Source organism: Amblyomma mixtum, chromosome 3 (assembly GCF_055824585.1).
Source record: "Amblyomma mixtum isolate Tamu chromosome 3, ASM5582458v1, whole genome shotgun sequence".
In the NCBI taxonomy this organism is placed as follows: Eukaryota; Metazoa; Arthropoda; class Arachnida; order Ixodida; family Ixodidae; genus Amblyomma; species Amblyomma mixtum.
Window position 1 is genome coordinate 50,666,961 of NC_143014.1, and position 26,819 is coordinate 50,693,779.

Consider the following 26,819-nt stretch of genomic DNA (forward strand, 5'->3'; position numbering starts at 1 on the left):
TTACTCGTAATTTATCGTAATGTAGCAGCATGTGGCAGGCTTTGCCTTTTGGCGCATTTCGGCACAATTTGCGCAGCAATCGCATCACTGTATGCACGTTACGGCTCTATGAACGGCTGCTAGGGCAATTTCAGCAGCACCTCCGAGGGCTATGGTAAGCTTTTGGTACTGTTTTCAGGGGAGTGCAATGGGCCGACAAAAGGATAAAAATCTTTGCAAGCAGTGAGGGGCAATCTTCGATTGCTAACTGGACTGACAGTATTTGAAAACCTTTGTCATAGGCGATTCCACAAGGGGTGGTATTGGGACATATTTTGAGACATCAGTAAAGAGTATTTCAGGGCCCCTTTAAGGTCAGCGTCTCTCATAGCCTTAGTCGCTTTGGGACGTTAAACCCCATAAACCAACCAACCAACCTTTAAGGTCAGCGATATGACATGAGAAAATGTATGGGCTGAAACGGGCAACTTCAATTCTATTGGACCAGTAGAGATACCGCTGTTAAAAAGCATTTTTGTTTTCCATCTCAGTACACTTGCGTGTTCCTTTAGAGTACAGACACCAAAATTTTGGTTGAGTGTTTTCTTCCTTGTAATGATGAGCAAGACTTTAGCCCCTCTGGGGCAAAGCACTGTTTTGGGCCATGCCTGAAAAAAATTTCTGGCTATGTGCCAGTTGATGTTTTTCTATAATTTGGATTCAAATGTGCCAGAGAGATGGGAAGTATGGATGACTAGGATTTGGTACTTGTTAACAATTCACGTGGTTGATTTTTGTTTCACTGCACTGTAGTTTGGCAGCAGTTTTCCTGCATATTTTTCTTTCCCGCAGGTCAGACAATATTCATCCTGGTATAGCATAACCTCAGTTCTACTCTTGTGGTAATAGAAAGCAACAAGCACAAAATATTCAATACGTGATTCGGCACCATTCAGATTTTTTGGAAATATGGTGACCCAACTCTCCTAGGTTTGTTTCAAAACATGGCACACACCAGAAGCATGCATATGATTGCTAGATGCAATTGTGTAATGTGCAAAAGAATGCAGTACTACCGTGCAGTCGGCTCTAAAAAATTTGGTACAGCTCATGGATCTAAGCATGTTATCTAGAAAATTCCAAGTCACCTCCAAATAGAACCTGACTGACAGCTGTGACCGGTTTGGTCCTGATGACTACCAAGAGTGCATGCTGCTACTGCTGCTAGCACTTTTTTTTTTTTGGTGCTGGAAGGTACAAGTTTGTGCAACAAGTAGCTTGCCATCAGAGTTTAGCCCTCTTTCTGCCAGCATAACATCACAGCCACACTGCCGAAACTTACCACTTTCATAGCACGATTACACCAACTGTGGTTGCATGCAGTTAAATACAGGCATAAGATACGAAATGTTTCCAGTCACGCTGTAGTCTTTCCAACAGTAATGAAAGCTGTATCTTAATATTAAATACTGACTCAGTTGCATTTAAAAATGTCTGTCAAGTTCTACTCACCCTAAAAAGAAGTTCATTTGGACCAGAACAAAATACGAAAAAAAAAACTTTTCTGTGACTGCTTTATTACAGAGAATAAAGTAAATGGTGATAAAAAGACTAGCTTGCCAGTGCTAGCACTTAATTTTGCATACAATTTTGGGCTTGGCACCGCTGACGACCTCAGAACTCCATTGCTGCATCTGGAAATGAAAAACTGACATTAGCTTTGTGGAGATGCTGCAATCACAGTAAGCCCGAGCTAACTGCCAAATATAAACTGGCTAATGCATATGTCCTTTAATATCAGCAACATATATAACGCACATGAAGAGCGGCAGGCAATTCTGATATTAATGAGTAAAAAGTAAGGATGTGTTAATATTCGGAACATTGAGATGTCTGCGAATAGCATTTGCTATCTGATTTGATTTTCCCTGCACTTTCAGCATTTGAACTCTTAGATTAGAACCTCTTAAACATTAAGAAATTACGAATTCTTGTTATCTAAACTCACAGCAAAACATCGTGACATTTCTAAATGGTAGTATCTTTCACTTGTCACATCAGTTCGCTTGCTCTTTCCTTGTAGAATCAACTGCCAGCAAACAGGTCGGAAAACGAAGTGCAGCACCACATGGCACATATGTGCATCTAGCCACGATGCAGTCGAAAACTGGCTGTGAATCCGACTGGCAGCAATCCTCTCGTTACCGGCCTGGCTTGTGGAGGATAGCGGAATGAGCGAAGTTGTGCCCCGCGCGTGCTGCTGCGGTTGTTATACAGCCACCGCTTTGATCGTTCTAAATTTTCATCAGTTAGACCTAGAAACTGTATCTCAGGCCACTAAGAACAAGAAAAAGAAAAAAAAGGACAGAAACGTCGGGCTCGAAGCCATCCCACACAACTACACCGTGTACAGTACAGCGCGCACGCTGAGGCACCTAATGGCGTGGTTCTGTTTTCAGGCCTTTGCGGCTCGCAACAGTATTTGGGCAGTTTGGGCCCATCATGGGGCTTGCAGTCCAGCGAAACCAATACGGGAGGGCTATGCAGGCTATGTGTGGTCGTAAATACTGTGTTCGGAAAAGCATTCCACAACCAGTGCTTTGTCTTCAGACATCACGGTGGAGCATGTAAGGGATGGCTCCCCTTGTGTTGCAGCTCAGGTTGCTGCTGTTTTATCCGTTTTGCAAGCAGTCTTGCTGCGTTTTGCCAGCAGTGCTTTGCCTCGCTATTAATTGACCGCTGACGTCACTGCTCCAGTAAAGGTACAGCCAGCCAAATCTATAGCTGTCACATACGACTGCTGAATTTTCTATGCTCCTGCACCTTATAATACCCCTGTCACACGGACACTTTCGATGCTCATTGAACTCGATCTGCATCGAGATTTTCGAGCACGCTCGAAACATCCGGTGCTACACGGGCATTTTCAATGCTCCTTGAGAAGTTTCCCTCATGTGTGTTAGGTGGCGCCAAATGTTTCTCCAACAGCCATAACAAGGTGATGTCCGGCAACACTGTGCAGTCGGGGGCAGCGGCAGCCAAATCCGTAGCCAGGCGTGCGACGCACCTCTGTGCCTCTGCTGTTGTGCGATGGAACCCGAGGGTCCGCAACGCCTCCGCGATTTCTGCTTAGACTACGGCGTTTCTCTTCTGGTGCCGCAAATTATCTAGGCCGTCGAGCCGGCAGTCGATGAGGGCGGCTGTGTCGCGCTCGCTCCACAGTGTGCGCGTCGACGAGCTGGAGGACGCCATCTTTGTTGTTTACACACTGACGGCGAAGCTTGGAGTGTGGTGCCGAGATTACATATAAATATGTTTGCATATAAGCAGGCATAGTGCCTGAAAATGTTCTGTCTTGCATTTTAATCAATTACAACAACAACAGTTGTAGTTTTGTTTTGTTAACCAGGGTTTATATTTATAGCTTCGTGAGAGCGAGAGTGCTTTCGATTGTGCTTGGAACCTCAAGCACTCTTGAGGGGCCGGCATCGAGTCAAGCAGGATCGAGCTCGATTGCGCTTGAAAGTGGCCGTGTGACAACCGTCGATCTGCATTGAGTTCGATGAGCATTGACTCAATGAGGATCGAAAGTGCCCGTGTGACAGGGGTATAACAGAGCAAACTTGTGAAAAAGTCAAGATAAAGCACAGGCTCAGTGAGCCTGTGCTTATTCTTGACCTTTTCGCAAATTCGCTCTGTCTTAAGGTGTTGGAGAACAAGAAAGTTTGTGGGCGCATATGATAGCTAAAGGTTTGGCTGGCTGTAACTCTTTACCAAAAGTAACCTAGCTGCGGTTTGCTTCTCTGATATAATGGAGCCCTTACGGCTTCCCTAAAGATCAAAATGCCCTGAAAGGTGAGGACAAGGGTTCTCCTTACCTTATAGACGTTTAGTGCTTGAGGGGTACAATAAGTGCTTCACTATACGACTGAGAAGAAACCATCAGTCTGGTTACCTTTTTGCAAAGACGGTACCTGGCCACCTTACAATGCTCCATGATGGCATTCAGTAAACTCCTTTGCCATGTGAGCGTTAAGTCAAACTGTGACATTAGACTTTTTTTTTTCACTGACAACCGCTGTTATCCAAAGAATTGCAAACAAAAAAAGTTTACTGTTAGTGCTACTACATGATTCCTATCCTTATTTAATGCATTGTGAATTTCATGAATTGGACAGGATTCTGCCCTGCAGTGGGCTAGTCAGGCTGATGTTGATGATGAGGGCTTAAAGATACAGCAGAATATGCTGATGATGGGTGAAAACAAAATTTGTTTGCCATATCCATTTCTTTTCACAGCTGCGTTTAGTATAAAATGTTTCTTTTTTACTCTGAACTACCTGTACTGGCATTCGAAATTATTTAGAAATATTCTATTCAATTAGCAACCACATTTCATTATGTATTCATATTTGCTTCACCCTCAAAAATTTGGTATTCAAGCACCTCTATGGTCAGATACAGCGCAAAAATGAAGCGGCAAATGCCACCAAAGGAGGTCCTCCAGCCAATAGCATTGGCAGATTCTAATGACTTCGTGGTTAATCCCCACTGAACCTGCTAGGGTGACATCACAGGGGTTGGAAGATGAAAGGGGATTTACCATGGCGTCATAAAAATCGGGCGACGCCACTGGCTAGAGGGCCTCTTCTTGGGGGAACCTGCTGACGCCTCACCAGAGTTGTAGCCCACTGTAGTAATAAGTTTTTCAATAGACATGTAGCTGCTACTCACATTGCATGTTTTCACAACCTCTGCTTTCTCAAATTTCATGATACAGTTGTGCCCAGTTAATACGACCCTATGAACAACTTTTCCAAGGACCAAACTTTTCTGCAGTAATTAAGCCTCGTTAATACAGAAACTTACTGCATGGACAATGGAGAGGGTGAAAGTGTGTGGAAAACCTGTTTCCCCCACTTCATGGTCGACGCGACCGACCATTATCATCGTGAGTCAGGACCGCCCCGGCTGGGCGAGGAGGAAATCTCCCTCATGGGGGAAGCGGAAGTAGCAACGGGAGCGCCCCCTCCAAGGTTACGCAGAGTTCTGCAAAGCCGTAGAGAGGCTCTTCGGGATCCGGCCAGTGTCACGAGCGGTTGCAGCCGCACGCTCCCGTCACCTTCCGCGCGCGCTCTCCTCACTTCCCCCAGCAAATGCTCGGGGATGGCTTTGTCCCCATAGAATGCAGCGCGCACGGGAAAACCCGGCTGCCATTGTCGGCGCATACAAACGTTCGCCGCCGATACCGCCAAAGTCGCACCCCTGCCCCAGCCGGTAATTTGGAAACCCTTTTTACGTAGCCTTCTATTTCCGAGGAATGCCACGCTGATGTTGTGTAGCTAGCCGGCCCGCTCTGTGCATTAATTACAACTGTAATAAATAGCATATGAGTGTTCATGCTTTGTCGTCCCTCCCCTTTGCCCCTCGAGCACGAACCCCTCTGCGGTTAGCGAGCGGGAACGCTGCATCCGCGGTGTGGAAGTGCGGGGGCGGACGGCTGACAGCCCCATATTTCCACAAGTGCACAGAGTTCATTGAGGCCCAAGTACTTTATGTTGATAATATAAATAGTGATAAAAACAAAACCTCAACTGCTCCACCTTGATATTTCCTTTCTTGTATACTGAGTACACGACATCAGAGAAAGACAGTGCAGAAGCTAAGATGCCTCAGTGATGACTAGCAGTTCCATGCTTTACAGTGCCGAGGTGCAGTTGATGCACCTTTTCATTTGTAGTATTGCATGAATGCCTGTAAAGAAAGCTCTTCCAGCAGGCTCTGCTATTTCCCAACCATCGTCCTGCCACACGTCTAATACAGATTTGTACCAGCAGTTCATGAAATATGAACGGCCACAGTGGAAGAGATGCCACCATGCAGGCCCCATGATGTGTCTAACAGCCCTGCATTTCACTTTGAAGATAATGGCGACCAGAATAATGCTCATCAAGTTGCCAAAATTTTGTCTGATTTTCACCTTGCAGTTTCACAGCAAAATACTCAGAATTTTCACAGCACAATACTCAGAAGCAGACTTTAATGACACTTGTTTTTTGTTTTACTTCATGATTCATTACTTCGTATGATTCACTTTATGGACAGTTTTGCTCAGGAACCAAGGTGTCCACATTAACGAAGGACGACTGTATACCGATTACCATTTTTGGACCATTTTCATGGCGCCTGACAACTTTCCAATTCACATCCGAGCATTTAGGGCCATATATAAAAGGGTCATTAAATAATGTAAACTAATTAAAGTAGGCAGAACAAAGAAAAAAAAAATGCTGGCCAGAACATAACTCCTAACAACATTCACTTGATTTTAATTTGGAAGAACACTTTAAAAAAATTGATGAATTTTAGCTGGCCTGTATACTGCACAATGCTACGAGTAAAGCCATTGGTTGTTGGCCAGCGCTTGTCCGCGTCACTCTCCTCTTGTCTACGTTTCTTTGCGCTGCAACCTATCGTTCTGGAATATGAATCGGGTTCGCAATTTCAGCACCCGAAAAATCTGTTGGCAACTTTGATATTTAAAATAAACAGCATATGAAGAATCTTGTGATATGGGCTTGAAACTAACGTTTCGTGTGCTTTGGTTTGCTGCTGATCGAACATTGCTGAATGAAAGTTTGAAAGTACTTTATTAGTTTCTTTTGTCAGTTACTTCGTGGGGACCCAGAAAACGGTCCGAATAATCAAACAGCCCGAAAAACTCCTCAACTTCAAAACAAAAAAAAAAAAATCAGCGAAAAACAGTCTTTGAAAATTGCGAACTTCGCCCTTCCCCACGTTCCGCTGGCAAGCGATAATATCAGACTTTATCTGAGCCGCAGTCATGCTTCCGTCATGTCCGCACCACCTCGCGTCACGACAGAGTCACTCTACGTCACAATACCAGACAAGTGCAACACGGCTGCAGGTCATGCCACGAACGAATGCACATGCCGCGCGAAGCAAGAATGACCTGTTTACATGGCCAATGACGCTCGCAAAGACAGAGGGGTAATCCACGGGAAGACGCAAGCGGAGGCAGGCCCCTTCAAATGCACCCCCCCCCCCCCCCCCCCCCCCCGGTTGCGCTGTGCAAGCCGCGGCGGACTACAGCTACAGCTGCCCCGTTTTCAATGCGATGGCACGTGCTTTTTAGGCCATCTCGATGGCAACGATGAGCGTGCCATTACCTCAAGTGCCAACCATGAACAAATAGCCAAGTCTACCCAAGCCAGCCCATCCGATGGACGTTTAAATCCAAGATGGCGCCTTTCACAGCGGCAGAGAACCGATCATTTGCAACAGCGATGCACGCTCACGTCTACATTAAGCCGAAAAAACAAAGTTTCGGTTGAAAAATGATTTCCAATTTTAGCCTGAAAAGTAACTTTTGGACTCCACAGTACGAAATATCGCCATGAAAACGCACACGTTCCTATGAGGTGCCGGTGCGTGACTGTTCCTCAGCCAGGTCCGAAATATTGCGCAGATCCGAATTATTGGAGTCCGAAAAATTGGCCGGCTACCTTATGCAAACTGTCTTTTGGCGTATGCTGCTGAGCTCCAATAACCTGCCTCTATCCTCACTACTACATTTGCAGTCGCAATCTATTCGCTTCGAAATTATTCGAACAATTCTTCACTTTGTATCCGCCTCATACTGAAAATTCTCTATTTGCACATGCCCAGAATGCATGCAATATCAGTAAGAAAAAATTTGCAGACAAACTTACCTCCTCCGTTAGCGACTGCATCTGATTCTGCAAGGCAAACCTTGTCCACAAAACTTTGGAACAGTGAAATGCTGGGTGCAAGGGTTGTCTTTTTGTACTCCTCTACAACTGGGCCGGTGGTGTCCACTGCTTTATGCTCGGCATCATAACTGTCGATTTCACTGCAGAGTTGGCTGGATGGGAGAACATGTTACACAAGGTTACACATGCCGCAAGACCAGCCTTAAATTCTCACAAAAACGAATTTCCACTGCATGGTCTTTGGTACATCAAAAATATACCGGTCAAAGCCGGTCTCTACACTCCCTCAACACCTGACAGCTCCACTGTTAGAAGGCTTTCAGTGTGCTGCCTCACGCCGGCACACAGCTCGCTTGCAAGTGGTGTGAATCTTGTTGCAGCCATTGGTGCAGTTCTGTTGCCGCTGCGACGAACGTGCAAGACGCACGGCTATTTTCGTGTTGGGCCTCTCTGCGTGGGGATGGGCCATAGGGCCCACTGACCTGGAGGTCTGCATGGCCTGTTTTGTGGGTGGTGGCGCAGAATGCGCTTGCTGCCACCAGGGGCACGGGTGGCCCTGCTCCAGGCTCACTGTCTGTGACCTGGCCGAGCACTGAAGGTAATTGTGATGACGTACCCTCTTGCACCACAATGGAAAAGGTAGTTTTGTGCATCGATGTAACTAGTGTCCGTGCTTCCCTGAAGGTTATGCTTTCTTTCACTTTGACTGTAACAATTTCCTTTTCTTGTTTCCAAACTGGGCATGAACGTGAGTATGCAGGATGGCTGCCGGTCACAATTTACACACATATGTGGTACAATTTCCCATTTCTCTGAGTCGTGTTCATGGGATGCACATTTGGCGCATGTTAGTTGGCCCTGGCAGCTCTGAGAGCTGTGGCCATACAGTTGCCACTTTAAGCAGTGTCGCGGATTTGGTATATAGTATTGCCGGAGTTGGAGTTTTGCTTAGCCTATTTCTACGGAGTCTTCTGAGAGGATGCTCGATGCGAAAGTAAGATCAAGGTGCCTTATGGGCATTTTCTCAATGTCTCGTCTCATTTTTATCCTGTATACATTGGTCACATTTTATTTCTTTAAGCCTTCCAGAAGTTCTTCATCGGTTACATATTTGAGGTCATCATCAGAGATAACTCCCCGAATAGAGTTCAACGAACGGTGTGGACTGATTGCGATTGGGATTTCTCCAAAGGATTTCACTTCTAACAATTTTTCTTGTTGATGGTTGCACAATATTTCTAAAAGAAAGTCGCCGTTTGCTAGCTTTTTAATATTATATTTTTCTCCGATGGCATTTGTCAAGGTCCTGGTAACAATGAAGGAAGGTACGAGTCGAGTAGTCTTGTCCTCATCTGATTGCATTTTTTTTGTGAACAAGTTGATGTCTCGGTGCACCCTCTTTTGCAAGAGAGATCAGTGTAAAAAAAATAAGCAGCCATAAACTGCATTTAATCTTCGGCAATGGTGACAGCCATCGACCATGGAGCCCAACATGGGGACGGGATAGGAACTATGAAAAAAAAAAACCATGCCCATGCCAGCTGTACACCACTACTATAGCCCAATATGGCGAGACACAGGTTTGTCAGCCACATAAGGTTAACCCTAGCTGCCAAGAAAAAGCGAAGAACTAAGAACAGAGGAGGACAGGAAGAGGCGACTGCCGATTTCCCCCAGTCGGGTCTGGCTGGAGGTGCCATCTACAGGAAGCTTGGGCCAAAGTGGTGTGTTGCCTCTGCTGAGGGGACTTAAGGTCTGAATGCTCAACATCAGCTCAACCACCAGGTCCCCCATTTTCACCCGACACGGCTGAGCCACGCATGGCTAAGCGCGGGTGCTCGGGTCCGTGGTGGCACACTGCTCACCATCATCTCCATGCCTGGATGTCCCTGTGTATGCTCAGGAACCCGTGATGTCGCAACTCACCAACATCTGCATGTCGCAGACACCCCTGTGAGGGAAGATTCATGCACCCACGCGACTAAAGAACAATTAAAAATGGCGAGACAAAGCCGAAGTTCGCGCCGCTCGCTCTGCTCGTCCGATCACGGTCATTTTGGCGTCGCTCAAAAGCTCGCTTCAGCTACTTCCTCCTCCAAAAAGACACGGGCCAAGCAGTGCATGTTCATAGCCGCTGCGCAGTTGCTCGTGTCATTCCGGTGCCAACAGCTCTCGTGTGTCGGGAGAGGGGATGCGCAGTGAGCGCTAGGGATGCAACGTGAGAGTCCGTTGATGGGTCCGTTGCCTGGGGAAAATGGTGGCGGGAAGAACGAGAGAGGGAACATGTGGGAAGAACCAGATGCCTCCATGAGCGGCGCGACCGCGCGCGCTCTCCTCTAGGCCGGCTGTATCAGACAACCCCACTCCACTCGTAGCGGTATTGTGCGAGATAGTGGCTGCTGCTGCCATGCTGCCGAAATCGTGCTATCGTGAAACGCTCTCCGCATTTATGACGTGTGAGTAGTGGCGTCTACTGAAAACATTTCCAAGGTGATTTCACCTAAATTTATGTCTTACTTTGGTTTCTGTTGCGTACTGCCATCTCGAGTCTTCACGCTAAAGCTGCATCTAAAAGAAACCTGGATGTAACGAAAAATCGTGGACTTCTTTCAATATTCTTATATCTAGGTGAAACTGTACTAATAAAGTACTGCCACTGCCTCGAACAGATTTGAAGCCCACAAATTTTGCTCAATTCCTAATGACTTGCAGTAACTTGGTCTCAGGTAGTTAGTGATATCTTCAGTTTTACTTCACATATTCAGAATGCAAATATAGTTTTGAAAATGGGAAGGACATGTCATGACTACTGACAAATATCATAGTGAGGCTACCACCATTCATCTTTTAACATATGGTCAAACTTCAAATGCAATTTTCTCAGCTTTCTTTTTTTTTTTTTGTCAAACGTCTTTGCCTTATGGAAGTTTTGATAATGTTTTTATGAACGGATTTTAGTGAACTTGGTATCAATGTTTTCAGCAAAACCTCAGCTACCTTCTACAGCTTTCCTTTTTTTTTCATTAAAACTGATAGACTAGCAATTACGTCAAATGTAAGCTAATTACTGCCACCTTGTTTTTTTCCCAACTTGTTATTCATTCGTGATCTATATAATGACTTTCTAAGCATTTCCTTAGCTTTAGGATGTGCAATGGCCCGTAAAGAAGAACTTATTTGGGATATATTATTTTGCCATATCATCAGTTCCAGATGAGATATTTAAAATCTGAATGTATATTTCAAATTAGCATTCAAAGATATACCCACATGCCAAGTTTCAGCAAGATACGATGAAATAAAGTTTTCAAGACCCTCACCCCCACTTCAAAAGCTTTCGATCGCGTTCCCCACATAAGACTAATGAAGAAAATTAACAACCTACAACTGCATCGCGATATCATCCGTTGGATCGGAGAATTCCTAAGTAATCGCTCCCAAAGCGTCAAAATTAAAGAGTATTCATCGAGCAGTTCACGAGTCATATCGGGAGTCCCACAGGGATCCGTTTTAGGGCCATTACTATTTTTAATTTACATTAATGACATAGCATCTAACATATCATCTAACGTGCGACTGTTCGCTGACGACTGCGTGATCTATAGAAGGATAGTCACCCCCCTTGATGCAGTTATTCTACAGACCGACTTAGTGCGCCTAAATGAATGGTGCCAGCTATGGCACATGGAAATTAATGTCAAAAAAACAAAGTTGATGACCTTTTCCACGCGCACTAATATACCTTCTAATGTCTACACAATTAATGAGAATACAGTTGAAAGAACGGATTGTTTTAAGTACCTAGGTGTTTATCTCAGTGCTGATTTAAGCTGGAACACCCACATAAATCACATCACAAACAAAGCATTTAAGAAACTGGGACTCATCAAACGTCGTCTATATCTTGCCAACCCCGAGACAAAGCTTCGCGCGTATACTACACTCATAAGGTCAGCTTTAGAATACGCATCTTTAATATGGAGTCCAAGTAGCGTTTCATTAATTAACCGTCTTGAGTCTGTGCAAAATAAAGCTGTCAGGTTCATCCTTTCTTCATACTCACCGTATGAAAGTGTGTCATTATTGAAGCAAACTATCAGTATTCCCGACCTTATCACTCGACGCAAGTTCTCTCGTTTATCGTTTTTTCATTCCTTGTACTACGATGGCTCCCCGTTCACAGCTGATCGCATTGCCCCTGCCCATCATGTTTCATCCCGGTCTGATCATTCCCACAAAGTGCAACCCATCTTCGCACGAACACTGAAATATCAAACATCACCCTTACTATTATCCATGGCAGAGTGGAACTCGTTACCGGCTGACATAGTTTCTGAAACTGAGTTATCACATTTCCAAACAAAACTTTCATCGCACCTTGGCCTACAAAATTCACCGTGATATTTTCAGTATTGTCGAAGCATTGTCTTATACGCTCAACCTATGCATCTTTCAGCGACTGCAGTGATGTGTACTTGCAATTTGTATATAGTTATTCTTTGTATTTGTTAACTACTGCGTGCCAATAATCTGTATTGTGTTGTTTTCATGCCCTCCCCCCCCTATGTAATGCCCACTTGGGCCTTTAGGGTATTTAAACAAATAAATAAAAAATAAACAACGGGGTTCCACTGTAATGCAGGAAGTCACAGGAAAATTAATCAAGTGCTCGGTTTAGCTCAGATTAGAGCATCGTACCAGATAAGAAAATAAAACAAGTGACAACCACACGCATAGCAGCTTGTGCTGTTTGCTCGCCAAAAGAGTGCAACTCGCCAGTAAAGTCAATGCTCACTTGCACTTTTAAGGCGGAAGCCTTTAATGCCTCATCGTCGTAAGCAGCAGTTGTCGACAGAAATGTCACGCTTTTCAATTGGTTGAAATCGTCGTGACATCACAGTGCGCGAATTTCAAACGTGCCCAATTGTTCTTTGGCTAGTAACCATGCAAGCAATTAAAGGGATCGTTTAGTGATGCTCCAACTAAGTGGGACTGAGTTTAGTTCATTGCTTAATTAACCAATTAGCCTAATTAAGCTTTCTAGCCAGACCATATAAATAAATAAAACTGAGAAGGAATTTGGTCGAGTTCGGGAATCGAACCCCAGTCTCCAGAGTGTGAGACGAGCACAGTAACCACTCCGCCATGCCAGCACGATGGTTTGGAATGAACAAAGGCGCGTCTAGTGAATACGGTGTCTTCATTCACTCCCATCTTCCTCCCTTCCCTTAAGGTGAGGTTCAGGTGTCCAGCGACATATGCGATACTTTACATTTCCTTTCCTCAAAAACTAATTTACCGACAAGCAAGACGTAGAGCCAAACGGGCGATGGCGTTCTGCGGACTCCCTGGCAGCGTTGCAAGACGCTATCACGTTCCACACTCAGAGGCGAAGCTTAACATCGTAACCACACATCAGTGACATTAGCAGCTACACCGCGCTTAAGGCTTTCGCCTCTCCGCGCTTTAGGTCAACAAAGCGCCCCCCTGAATTTTTGTGTTGGACCAATGGTCGCAAAACAGGAACAGTAACAGAAGTGGAGTGTACCCACGAAAACCTATGATAATCATAGTTGATCATTGGCCACAGTGACTGAATGGCTATGGAGATCAGCAGCAAAGCACGAGTTCCCAGCACTTTGATAGAGGCAAAACACCAAAATGTATGTGTGCTAAGACATCAATGCACCATAAAGAACCCAAGAAGGTTGAGATTAATGTAGACCCCGCCATTAATGCAAGCATTAAAGCAAGGGAGTAGCTCTGGAATGTCACTATGCATTTTTTTTTTTGCTCCGAAAGCAGTGAGATTGTTCACGTCCATATTCTATCGCAAGTCCAACATAATGAACAGACGCGAGCGTTTATGGCTTATGGGGGGTTTAACGCCATAAAGCGACTCATCCTGAGAATTTAAATTCTTAAGCTGTGTCAAAGTAACATTTCTTACAGTATAATTTAAAGACTAGTAAGTTGTAACTGCCCATTATTATGAAGGCAATGTGAAGGTGGCCATAGACTGGTCTCACTCATCATGACACATTTCTGAGTACGCTTTCAGTTGTCAAACATAAATAAAGCAATACCATGCAGCAATTTACAACAGTCTAGTAGCACTTTCCACCAAAGCACATTCTGCCACCCGGGCGTGTACACACTCCCAACAATAAGAAGTTCTACCCTTGTGCTTACCTGACAGTGGGAACTGCAAGAGGGTCGAATGCAGCGACGTTTGTAATATCTATGGGCACACAGACTCGACCAGTCTTGGGATGCACGGAGAACGGTGCCTTCAGAAGATGCTGGGTACCTTTCGTCACTGCCACATCGAGCCTTGGGTAGCACAGCTCTAGCATCACTTCTTCCACGGTGAACTGGTACTTAGTGCTCTAAAGTGAACACAGGCAGTCAAGAGGCAGGAGAAACAAATGAGCGAGAGAATTCACTACAAAGGCCCCAAATCAAGAGTTCTGTTGCACAATTATTATTCTAGAAAACTCTGAAAAAGGCAATACCTTTTGCTGCGCCTTTTCAACAGTAGCAACGAAAGCTTCCCAGCGCTCCTCAGAAGATGCTTGAGTCAAAACATTTTTTTCAATGTCCTCTTTGAAAGCTTTGGTTTGTGTCAAGTGCAATTTCCCCAGAATGCACCCCTACATGATTAACATCAATGATCTGAAATTCTGTGCTGGAAGCATGCTGAAAACACTTGCACAGTACAATTCGACAAAAGTATTTTTTTCATATGCATCATCACAGCTGCATTAACCATGCGCTGAATTATCCTACAAAAGGTTATTGTACTTGGGATTTGCAAACATAGGTGACTTATCATTATGATGAAGACATCAGCAGTTAGATACAAATAATGTAAGCCTTTGAACTACATGATTGGTGAGCAACATGTCACCGTGCCATGGGGCAGCCAGCAGTATGAAGTAATGGCAAAGACTTCTGTTTCAGAGTGCACATATGACGAAATGCCATGTAAGTGTAGCTAACAAATGATAAGAGAAGCTAGATGTTTTAAACCAGTTTCTAAACTGGCCATGATCAGCCTGAATAGATTAGTACAATGCTTGGTTATGTGAATTGTAGGAAATCGTTACACCACAAATCTGTTCATTTCTGCATATTTTTCTTCACAAGTGCCAGTATTTGCAGCACGACTGATTGTGGTGTCTTATTACAGATCCTGAAAAAACTGTCTTTGACAAGTAGAGTCACTGCGAGGGGTACCATATACCACACACACCACATGTATGCTCCAAACATGCATCACAAAAACAAAGGAAGAAAAAAAAGCCTAACAGTTACAGAAATACGACAGCAGTAAGCTAAAGCCCAACTTCTATTTTATTCTAATACACTATAGGCATATGTACCCCAAAACCAATTCAGCACTACCGCAGGACGGAAAGCTGGGCGAGTTGGTTTTCAATTGTTCTAGCCCTACCAATGAAGCCAACTTGCCAGTGAAAAGGCTGAATAACTGGTGCACAAGCACACTATAGCAGACGACTGAAATAAGCATATGCAAAAGGGAACAAGCTTACATACTGCATATGAAAACTGACCTTGAACACCCATGCAATACATACAGCCTGCCAATTACATTCTGTCACGCTACATAAGCAGTTAATACAAATAGAAAGCGGAACTGCATTTCTGCTGAAGCATTACAGAATGTTATATATATTCCATCATAATAAATGCACTAACAAATAACATTCAATGATTTGCAAAGGATACAAGTATCAGAAGAGGTGCTAATCAGATCTTGCCAGAACTTGTCACCCTCAAGCACCTTTTGGTTCTGGAGAGCAAGCACTGGAAAGTACTCTTTGACAAACTTCAAAGTTTCCCTGAAAAAGAGACAAATGTCAGAAAGAGAGAGGGAGAGGCTGCCTTTGCAACAACTTACCTTACACTTGGATGCAAGCTTTTGAACAAAGACACTTTCTTGGAACTATGGCCTTGAGACTATAAACAAGGAGATAAAACAGAGGAGGACAGGGGGAAGGCGATGTTACAAGTTGCAACGTGACGTGGTAATGCTGCAAACAAGATCACGCAAACCAACAAGACAAGTACACCACCAACAAATAGACAATGAAAAAAAAAGCTGAAGTGCACTTTGGAGAGAGATAAAATTTACAACAAACAAAAACTTACTGACAAACTTTATCAACACAGACTACTGTAAGCTAAGTTAAACTGTTCACAAATAAATTATTTTGTAATAGAAGTCATTGCTCCATAGACTGTCAGATAAAGAAACCAAAACCATTTTTGTCACGTGCTATGTCCCCATGTTTTGCTTATTTTCGCCTCTTAGCAAAAGGACTGTAAACAAGAGGTGCTTCACAAAATGAGTGCTGCAACAATAGTAACTGCAGCTTCACTACTACAAAATTAATGCTTCTGAAATGCACACCATCACCTTTTTATCATTGTTTTTCCCCAACAACTTTCAATTAAAAATACCACTTACTTTGAGACTTAATTTGGTTAATGCTCCACTCTAAATGTTTTACCAAATGTAGCTTGGATAAAAGTGCCAAATTATAGATTGCATGCCAATTTCTAAATGACCATTTAAATTTGCTTAGTGGCAGCAACACATCTAATTATTATTAAATTTGATTTCTAATTACTGAATTCTAAACCATAAAAATAAATAATGGTATTTGTGCAGGTCCGCTTCTGTGCTCTATATACTAATATCACTTTTAGGTCTACTTTTTAGACATGAAGAATGAAACACAAACACTAGGAATAATGCAAACAATCTTTGCATTAGGTGGATGGAATTTGTGCTGATATGCACAATTTTTAGTACCTTTTTCTCACGCCAAAGGATGCTTCTTTTACATGCTCTACAGCAAGCAGCTCGTTTATTGCCCATGAGCATTTTTTAGCAAGGTAGAAAGTTCATGAAAGAATACATTAATGCAACTACACTGTCATGCTCTCTGCCAATATAAACCCACAACAAAATTATGTAAAATTACAGCTAGTTTTTCATTCTAATAATGGTCATGCAGAGGAAATAAACTTCATGATTACTCATGTAAGTGAACTTATAAGTATAGTCAGTTTTTGCATCTGAAGTATTTCAACTGCAAAGTTTGCAGGCTTGTGGGCCACTCGGTGAAAGTGATGTCAGACAATACAAACCTTCAAGAGGCCGATATAGCTAGCTATGGATGCACGTGCTCCTGCACGAAGTCGCCTCGCTCTTGGATCACACACCCAACAATGCACACCACGACGACCCGAGTAGACCCACAGCAAGTGGTTGAAACCAAAATCCTCTGCAACAGCAATGACCACAACCGAAACAAGATGTACATCACCAATAGCATGCTTGCTTATGCCAGTTCACGCATCTTGCTAACAATATCGGAAAAAGTTTGACAGCATAGTTACGAAAGTCTTTAGCACAATGGTGAGAGGCTGAAGAAAGATAAGGGGCACCCGCAGGCACTTTGTGAACACATATTAACATCCCTTGCCTCTTGTCCTGCTGCTGTTGCACTAGACTATTGAATTATGCCGAACCAACTCATCCAACAGCATGCTTTACAGGAGTTTGCAAGCAGGTCAAAAACAAGGAGACCCAAAGTAAAGCACCAATAATATACTGCAGTTTTACTGTTTGGCCCCATCACAGCAGTGTACAGCTGCTATGACTATTCACTGCACGGAGGCTCGGGGGCATCCCTTCCTAAAAAGAACTGCACCCCAGTCAAATATCGGATGCCACAAGAGCAGCAAAATCCACACACCACTTGACTGGATAAATCTGTCAGCATATCATTCATATCCATGTATCAAAAAAGACACTGAGTACTAATTGACTATGCAAACTTTGTGCCTGTGATGCCAGTTTTATCTTGCTGTTTACACATGGTGACACACACACGTGTAACGCAGCCAGAGTATATAAGCAAACAAGGGAAGGGGAATGAGGGGCTCGTTATAAATATGACAGAAGCCAACAGCCACAGAAACCAAGGGGCACAGGGGATTTTTATTTTAATTAATTTTTTATTTTGTGGTGTTGATCAATTTAGAATATTACTGAATATGCTATCGCTTAAAGCTAATTGATTAGAAAAGCAGGAGAAAAAACAACCGCATGCCGCCGGTGGGATCCGAACCCACGACCTCCGAATTACGCGTCCGTCGCTCTACACCTCTGAGCTACGGCGACGGCTGTCAAACCTTCTGCTTTCGGGGGTATTTATGTTTACAAGTAACCTAACCTTGAGAGTGTTCATCAGCGCCACCCACGTTCATAAGCGGCGGACGTAGAACGTCCTGAGTTACCGCAGGTGTGACGTAGAACGTCATTGAACGGAGAGGGTGGAAGCTGCGTGAGAACCCTCTTATGCTCTCCTATGGCGTCAAGGCTGCCAGAACCGAGGCCCTCGCTAAGCAATTAAGCAAACAAGGGAAGGGGAATGAGGGGCCCGTTATAAATATGACAGAAGTCAACAGCCACAGAAACCAAAGGGCACAGGGGATTTTTTTTAAATTAATTTTTTTATTTTGTGGTGTTGATTAATTTAGAATATTACTGAATATGTTATCGCTTAAAGCTAATTGATTAGAAAAGCAGGAGAAAAAACAACCGCCTGCCGCCAGTGGGATCCGAACCCACGACCTCCGAATTAAGCGCCCGGTGCTCTACCTCTGAGCTACGGCAACGGCTGTCAAACCTTCTGCTTTCGGGGGTATTTACGTGGGTGGCGCTGATGAACACTCTCAAGGTTAGGTTACTTGTAAACATAAATACCCCTGAAAGCAGAAGGTTTGACAGCCGTCGCCGTAGCTCAGAGGTAGAGCACCGGACGCGTAATTCGGAGCTCGTGGGTTCGGATCCCACCGGCGGCATGCGGTTGTTTTTTCTTCTGCTTTTCTAATCAATTAGCTTTAAGCGATAACATATTCAGTAATCTTCTAAATTGATCAACACCACAAAATAAAAAAAATAATTAAAAAAAATTAATTAAAAAAAAAATCCCGTGCCCCTTGGTTTCTGTGGCTGTTGGCTTCAGCCAGAGTATATGGCATTCACTCACAACAAGCATCAGTCTGTGTTGTTTCCTCATCCTAGTCTTATTTGTGTGCTCTTTGTTTATCCCTGCAGGTATAAACAACACTGCATATGTCAACTCATAAAGCACTATAGACAGCCTTTTGCCTATTCTTCTAGGAAGGAAAGTCAAAAAGATGTCTTGTTATTGATGTCCTTGCTTATTAATGACATAAAAAGGTAGTGCAAGCAATTAAACATAAATGCTTTTTTGCTGATTTACAGAATACAGTGAGGAAGAACCAAGGAAGTTGAAAGCCTTGTTACATCAGAACACTAAAGAAGCTGCTGTTATTCAGCAGATGGTTAGCACTAATGCCACAGAGGCCACCATGTCGAAGACCAGCAGCACAGCAAAGCCTTCATTCATGCTTTTCTAATCCACTACTGCCACCTGCTACATAGTGGTGCTCCATCACGATGTCCGTGGAGTCACCTGCAAGCCATCTATTCAGAGAACCCTACACATTCTTCCGTAGTGGTCTAGTGGTTATGGCTTAATAATGATGAACACTATTTCACGAGTTTGATCTTAGTTACATTTTTATGCACTGATGTTTTGGTGCACGTTGTTAAATTCCAGGTTTTAAAAACTAATCCGGAACCCTTCACTGTGGCATGCCTCACAGCCCACGTGTAGCTTTGGCGCATGCACAAACACATACAAACTGTAACGAAGAAGACGAAGCTGGCAGTGGCACGGGACGGAGCGCTCGCGCTAGGCCAGTGGCCATTAAATCATCTCATTGCCATCAGTCATCTGATCTCATTCTTCTGCTGGCTGCCACGTAACAAAACCATTAAAAGATGACAGAGAATTTTTGCCTAAATTCTATTAACATGTGAAAGCAGAATTGCATGAACGATAATGACGACGATGAAGACAGAATTCTCTGTCTGAGCGTGTTGCAGTTCAACACGAGGCGTGCTTGGCTGCAGCGATACCCTAGTGCCACGAGCACTGGCCAGCAAAGCTCATCTGTTTGCGTCACCGCAGATGCGACTCCCAGTAACGGCAATATTTGATTGATTTTTATTCATTTATTTCTCTTGGCACAAACCCACGAACATCACAAGATCTTGCTCGGGGTTTACCCATCAGAATAGTGCTTTCGAACTAAAATCAAAACATGATGCACAAAGGTTGTGGGTTCAATCCCCACTAGCGTCCATTAATTTATGTACAACCAAAAGAACTGCCAAAATATACTTATGTTAAAATAAAAAAAGAAATAGATTTCACGCTATCTTCAGCTTTTTGAGCCGCAATTTTAGTCATATAAATTTGGTAGTTAAAGAAGGTTCCACTGACTTTCAGAAGGTATCAGTTCCGCAAAAATGGGTATGACAGTTGATGCTTAAAGCCCTTGCACAACTTCAGAACACTTGCTGGACATGAACACAATGAATCAAATGCCGAAGTGCAACTAGACACTGTCAGTTCATTCCAACCCCATGTGTGGTGAAGGAACAAATGAAAACCTTCAAGTTTCACTAGACTAAGGCCACCAGTGTGACAATAGCTTTCTCTTTCACCAGTTACCTTGTTCTTTTTCATGGCTATATGACAGTATCAGCTGAGGCCAAAAGCATTCTTTTCAAGGATCATCACTCTTCGCCTGTCTTAAAGCAATGAATGGTGCACTGACACCTGCATTAAGTTTGTCAGATGCTATGCAATATGTTCGTAGTAATCCCGATATTTGTCCTTTTTGAAGAGGACAGAATGATTGATTTCATTAGTTGTGCAAGGACTTTAAGCACTAAATGTCACAACTAGCCCAAATTCAACCACTGTTAGGACAGTGACAGAATAATCCTGTAGATAATTGCTCTTATACCCAGCTAAGGGTTCTTAGCACAGCGGGCGGCAGTGGTTTTGCCGCCTACCAGTCCAGCCAGGCCACCGCCCACCCACTCACCTCTCGATTTTCCCCTTAGTGGAGACTGGGGCTTAAAGTTTGCTAATGCCGCTGATAGAAATCACTGCACCTTCATCACTGAATGCAGGAGCGTTTGTTTGGTTTGGTTTATGGGGTTCAACATCCCAAAGCGACTCAGGCTATGAGGGACGCCACAGTGATGGGTTCCAAAAATTTCGACCACCTGGGGTTCTTTAATGTGCACTGACATCGCACAGTACACGGGCCTCTAGAATTTCGCCTCCATTGAAATACAATCGCCGCGGCTGGGATCGAACCCGCGTCTTTCGGGTCAGCAGCCGAGCACCATAACCACTGAGCCACTGTGGCGGCACTGCAGGAGCGTTTGGGTGGGCGACGTTATTACATGTGCCAATGCTGCACCTCTGCCCATTCTGCATGGCCATGTTAACCAAGGCACCAAGTGCACAGATCTTGGCGCAACGCAGTAGCAGTGGAGCCTCCTCACAAGCAGCATCATCATGTGTGAAGAGGCACCACTGCACTAACTATGAAGAGCGCATGACGAGTGCACAGTTAGTGCAGTTTCATCTAGATAAAAGAATGGAAGAATTACACAGGCGGAACAGAGGAAAATGTGTCTGCACTGGAATGACGAGACTTTTTCTAGTGAGAAAATGCTAAGACCACAGTGACGGACCAATCAGCGCCCTAGCTGTGCAAAACTCTACTGAGCTGGCTGGCCGATGCGCAGCCTGGTCACCATCATTGAAGTCTAGAGTGAAACTCGGAAAAGGGAAACTAACTATGCAGCCGCAGAATTTTTCGCCGCCAGGGCTCTCCGAACGTCGTCATGCCTGCCGCTGCCTGATGTAACAGGAGGGCGGATACATCTCTGACTTAACCCGTTAGTGCCCAGCTTACTTTTAAAAGTAGAGTTAAATTTTTATGATTTTAACACCAAAGATTGAATTCTTCTTTTCAAGTAGGTCATGCTTTTATCAGTAGGAGATTGGCCGATGCCCTTTAACTAAGAAGGTGCACTTCCTCTCCACAGTATGTCATATTTCCATGGTGAAACTTCAGGATGTTTGTTTTCAACGAACTGCACCGGTAGTCGCTGGCTTACAATTTTCTTGCGGCCGCGTTTATGTACATATTATGCTAGTTTCAAGTATAGAGCAGCACGAAAGACGAAAATAAATTATATGCTGCTGTACTTTGTATTGTACGCTGGGTCTTCCTGTGTGCACAACAGCGCCTATCTATTCCAGGTCATAGATCTTATGGTTCCTTGCAATTTTTTGGACAAAAACACTTTGTCTGCTCAGCGAGGCCTTGGAGACTGCTGTACTTGTCGCTAGCTATCCTGAATATGACGATGATGTGATTTTAATTGGTTATAATAAAGTTTGGTTATAAGAACTGGATGTTCTGCAGAGCAGACGGTTACTGTTATGCATTTCATACCTACTGTGGAAAGTCAAGTGCTTGAGTTCGGAAAAGAAACTTTTGGAAGCGTGTGTTGACCAGTCGTTGCCTGAGGTGATTACAACGCTTAGTTACCATTTCATCTTTTTTGGCAATTTTTTTACCAGTCAAGACACCCTTGTAACGCTCCGCCAGGAGGAATTTCTGGCTACAGCAACAGCTCACCAAAACGGGTTTAGGAAGTGTCCACTAGGCCCAAAGAAAGCAACGGGATAGAAGCAGCCAGGAAAAATTGGTTCTTGCTTAAATAATATAGGTTACGTGCTTTTATTGAAGTCTAAGGACCACAGTGTAGTCACTATGGCCTGCAACTACAACAGCATTGAGCCTACATGTTTTGTAACGCGGTGGTTGACTAGACCGCACGAAAAACAGGACTTCTGTAAGCAAAAACTCCTTTCCTTTTATAACAGTGTTATGGCAGGTGTTGACCTTTCGGATCAAGCCGTCAACTGCTACTACATCGGCATTGAGGACAAAAAGCGAGGGGTGGCTGTTGACACGAAAGCCCGACTTTGCAATTGTGAACACCTGAACAATCTACCATACTGCTCGAGACGAGCCTGCTGGCTATTTTTGCTTTGGTAAGAATGTTACCCGTCATTACCTACGCCTTGACATGCAGCAACCAGCAGTTCGCAGACACTCTGGCTCAATCGTGTCTGATATTTCTTTGAAAAGGAGAAAGCTTCCCGCGCAAATTAGAATAACCGCGGTGCCAGTATGGCCAGAAAAGATTCATGACGGCCTGCAAGAACTGTTATACCACCCTGCGTAAAAATCACGGACATATTAACAAAATTTACGCCACCAAGTAGGAGTGGAGCGAAGTAGTTACGTGTGCTATGGGGAGGACCCAGCATACTATAAAAAGTACACCAGTGTAATTTCAGAACAAATTAAGCAATTGTGACAAAATTTCAGTAATCTGTTTTTCTTTATAAGGGAGCATATTACGTGCTAAAAATGAAGAGCGTCTATCCATTAGGTTTCTCTTGGACCCTAATGGGTAAACATTTGACATGACATGGAATATTAGCATGATCATTGGCTATGTCAATACAGCAACACGGCCTCCGGTCGGAAGTATGTCAAAATTAACCAGCGTGAGCCCAGCAGCATCTGACGCCACAGACTTACACGAGTGTTGGCCGAAACCATGTCAGCAGCCCAAATTATCCTCATTTGTGCATTAACAGGGGGTCAAATTAACGAAGTTTCAGTTTCCAGTACCTACATGCCTGGCACTAATGCACTGGAAAAGTTGTGCCCTCTCTACCCAGGACACGCTGGCACAGTGGATTGCTTTTGCCGACTTTGTGCTTGAATCTGAGCACTTGCAAAAGCTGAGAGCAGCAGACTTTTTGCGGCAAACGGCATGAAAACACTCTTTCCAATTATGACGTGCACAGCTGGCTCATACTTAATGTGCTCCCAATGCACACAGTAGAATGTAAGAGAGACTTCTCAGCTCTGAAACTTATCAAGACACAATTGAGAAGACGCCTTATAGAAAAGTCCTCATTTGTGGGTCAAGTGCCCAACGTCAAAAGCTACCCATATGATCTGGTAGGGTAAAAGTGGGCCAAGTTGAAGAATCAGAGGTTTAAAGTAATTAAGTCCAGAATGCAGAAATAAACAGATAAACTCTCTTGCAATGCGTCGTTGCGCTAGAATGTATACCCCCCCCCCCCCCCCCCCCCCCCCCGGTCCTTAGATGTCCACCTCTCAAAACCCTTTGAAGAGAACACTGACCCTGCTGCATAAAGTGTTTTTGTTTCAATTAATGACACATCAATATGAGCACCTTGAGATAAGGCATGGCACTGCTAGTCCCATTTTCATGTTCTTCGTGCATTTTGTTGTTTGAAATGTTTTTCAATGCAAAATATTTTCATATACTTGGTGCAAACGTGACCCTTTAACGGCCAGGTGTTCAGTGCCAATCCACTACTAAGAAAAGTGCATCACTGCCAACATACCATGATATGCCCACTGAGGAGCACATGCACCATGCAGTTTTTCTCAACACTTACTACTCGTCCCTATAGCAAAAGCACCACAGATAGCTAGATTGCCTAAGTGCCAGCAGTTAATGCCTTTGCCCAAGACCACACTGCCGGGTCACACTTTTTCGTTACATGCCTAAGTTGTTGGAGACGGAGCACTGCACGGGCAGGAAAATGCGCTCTTTTTTCACCAGGCCTGGGCCGGGCCCGCACACTGAGAGCAGTGTAGGGCTTTACGATTCATTATTGCTGGGTGAAGTACATGTGTGGCGTTGTAGCAGCGGCACGGACGAAGCAGGGCCATGCTTATTTATTCATTTTTGGTGTTTGCTATAGTTGTATTTTCTTCACGCAAGAAAAATAAATTTTTTTTTTTACTGTTGCCCAGATTGTCTCTGAAATGAAGGAATTCGGGCGCTAAAATCATTCCAGTAGTTTAATATAAAACACTAGTACTACTTTTTTGCTGATACAGAATGACAGATAGCTCATCTGCAGACAGAGTTTCATTAGCGTCACTCACAGTGCTATGTCCAAGTAACTTCGGACGAACACACCTGGCCATGCTGAATGATATAGAAGTTTGAAAGAAAAGGCGCAAAATCCAGTAGTGGGCTGCACTGCACTGGCGTTCTTAGTGGAGCATTGTAATGCCTCACACACGGCTTGTCTGCATGAGTGCATTTGCCTAATAAAATGCACAGCAATGCTGGCTTGCGCTGTTCCAGCTATCAGTGAGCACACACCATCGGATCTACCAGAAGGCGCTCAGTGTCTGCTCGGTTTTGTGTTACCGCTCATGACTAGACATTTGAATCCTCATAACAACTGCTAGAGAAGGTCCTTCATTCGACTGCTTGACTGGTAGCAGTATGTTCCATAATAGTATTTGATTGTCTGCCTCTGCCTCCCAAAAACACATCTCTAAGCTACGAGAAACGCCATTGGGGAAGAACATATTTGCTTAGGACACTTCGGATCTTCACACACAATCTACGCAATAAACAGGCACATTTGCTTTTCACCCTAGAGCCTTCCCTCATTCGTAATAAAGATTTTATTCCTTTCAATCCATAGAAACACGGCCACTGCAGCTGTGAATTAAATCCAGAAAATTGTGCTCATAAAAAAAAAAAAACTGCAATTGCTGTGGCTTCGAGAATGTTTTTATATTCCCATATCACAGGCTGTAAAAAATGGCTGATTAAAAATCCAAATGTAATACAGAGTTTATTGTGCCTGATGCAACCCTTTTCATTTGGCTCTTGGAACTTCGGGGCTATTCATAGACAAGATCACTGTTCAGAAAGAAAAGTGCACGATATGCTTTTTCTTGTGTTTACCGAACCAATTTTTTTCAAATCCTTTGCTGGCGACTTCTGGAGCAGCAGGAGACATTAAAGACTCCGCAATTCTGCTACCAAATAAAATAAAATGGGTCTGAAAAGATATTCCACGTTCTTAAGAAAAAGTATTGGTTCTTATACTGTCACATGTAAGCAATGCAGGCCCAGGAAGTTTTCTAAAACACCGCTATTTGCCCCAAGTGGTTTCAGCACTGAAACTGGCGAGTGAGACTGATGGTGAGCTGTAACAAGCCACGAAAAATAAGAACGCTCACTGGTACTAACAACTCGTGAATCATGAAATACCTCTTAACACCCTGTCCAAGATCTGCATCGCCAGAGTCATGAAGGCCCAGCAACTTTTGCAGATGTCAGCTCCTTGGCAGCACGTGCGCACATCGTCGTAATCAGTCATGTCGATGTCAAGCACTAGTTCCCTTTCCACAGGTCCAAACGAGGGCTCGTGATGGTTTTTCGGCTGCACAGAACAATCGCCCAGAACGTTACTTCTGTCCGACGTTCTAATCCGGCTTGCGAACAAAACTGCGAACAAAAGCTCACGTTGTAGTTGTACACAGCACCAATATCAATCTTGTGCGGGCGTTTGTCCTTCAGAGCCTTTTCTAGCTCTTGTTTGTCCGAAAATGACTGGAACCTTATGTAAACATCATCCCGCAACGTGAAAGACACCTCGCGGCGAGGACCCTTACTGTTGTCTGTGAAGAAAACGAAACATGCAATATTGGTCAATAGAAAAGCCATGACATGAAATTTCCCCAGTTACACAATATCTTACCAGCGTATGTGATCCATTTGTAAAATGCGTCCATTGGGAACAATTTTCCATAGTACAACGGCAAGAAATCATCCAGTAGTTCCGGACTGTAGTCGGCGTTCGCGGGTGCCATGATGGTGAAAGACTGGCTCGTTGATTATACACAAGAGGGCAGGCACAAAAACTTGCTTGGATCACTAGCTTGATACCTTGAAATTTGAAGTTCAAGGCAGCAGCAAATGCTTTCTTCGCTGCCGGCCACAAAGGCAGCAACGCAACGCAAGCCGACTCTACCCTCCTGCTCCCGCCAGAACTTCGCGCGCGCGGCGCGTGCCACCTGCATCTTGGCAAAAATCAAAAGTGTGACTTGCAAGTAGCATTGCTCACAATAAAATATTCATATTATTAATAAAAAATCGAAAGCAATTTTTGTTAATTTTTTATGTACGTGGCAAGTATGAAGAAAGCTTCATACTTC

At 44.0% G+C, this 26,819-nt stretch overlaps 1 protein-coding gene across 1 annotated transcript; it reads right to left on the reverse strand.

Moving 5' to 3' along the window:
- Positions 1–1,536: 1,536 nt before the first annotated feature.
- Prim1 (DNA primase small subunit) lies at positions 1,537–26,689 on the reverse strand. The gene is made up of 10 exons (XM_089579129.1): positions 26,363–26,689; positions 26,128–26,282; positions 25,873–26,044; positions 16,914–17,050; positions 15,658–15,716; positions 15,486–15,598; positions 14,249–14,346; positions 13,926–14,122; positions 7,713–7,885; positions 1,537–1,673 (listed from the first exon to the last, which is right to left on the reverse strand). The coding sequence occupies exons 1-10, from the start codon at positions 26,472–26,474 to the stop codon at positions 1,654–1,656; spliced, it is 1,236 nt and encodes a 411-aa protein (XP_089435255.1). The 5' UTR covers positions 26,475–26,689; the 3' UTR covers positions 1,537–1,653.
- Positions 26,690–26,819: the final 130 nt, after the last annotated feature.

Bases quoted from the DNA above. Each gene is read 5' to 3' on its own strand.
- Prim1 (XM_089579129.1), bottom strand. From the start codon at position 26,474: ATGGCACCCGCGAACGCCGACTACAGTCCGGAACTACTGGATGATTTC. The intron at 14,347-15,485 runs GTATCCTTTGCA...CACAAACCAAAG, and splicing joins TAGCACCTCTTCTGATACTT to CTTTCAAAGAGGACATTGAA. The intron at 14,123-14,248 runs GTATTGCCTTTT...TGTTCACTTTAG, and splicing joins TTGAAAAGGCGCAGCAAAAG to AGCACTAAGTACCAGTTCAC.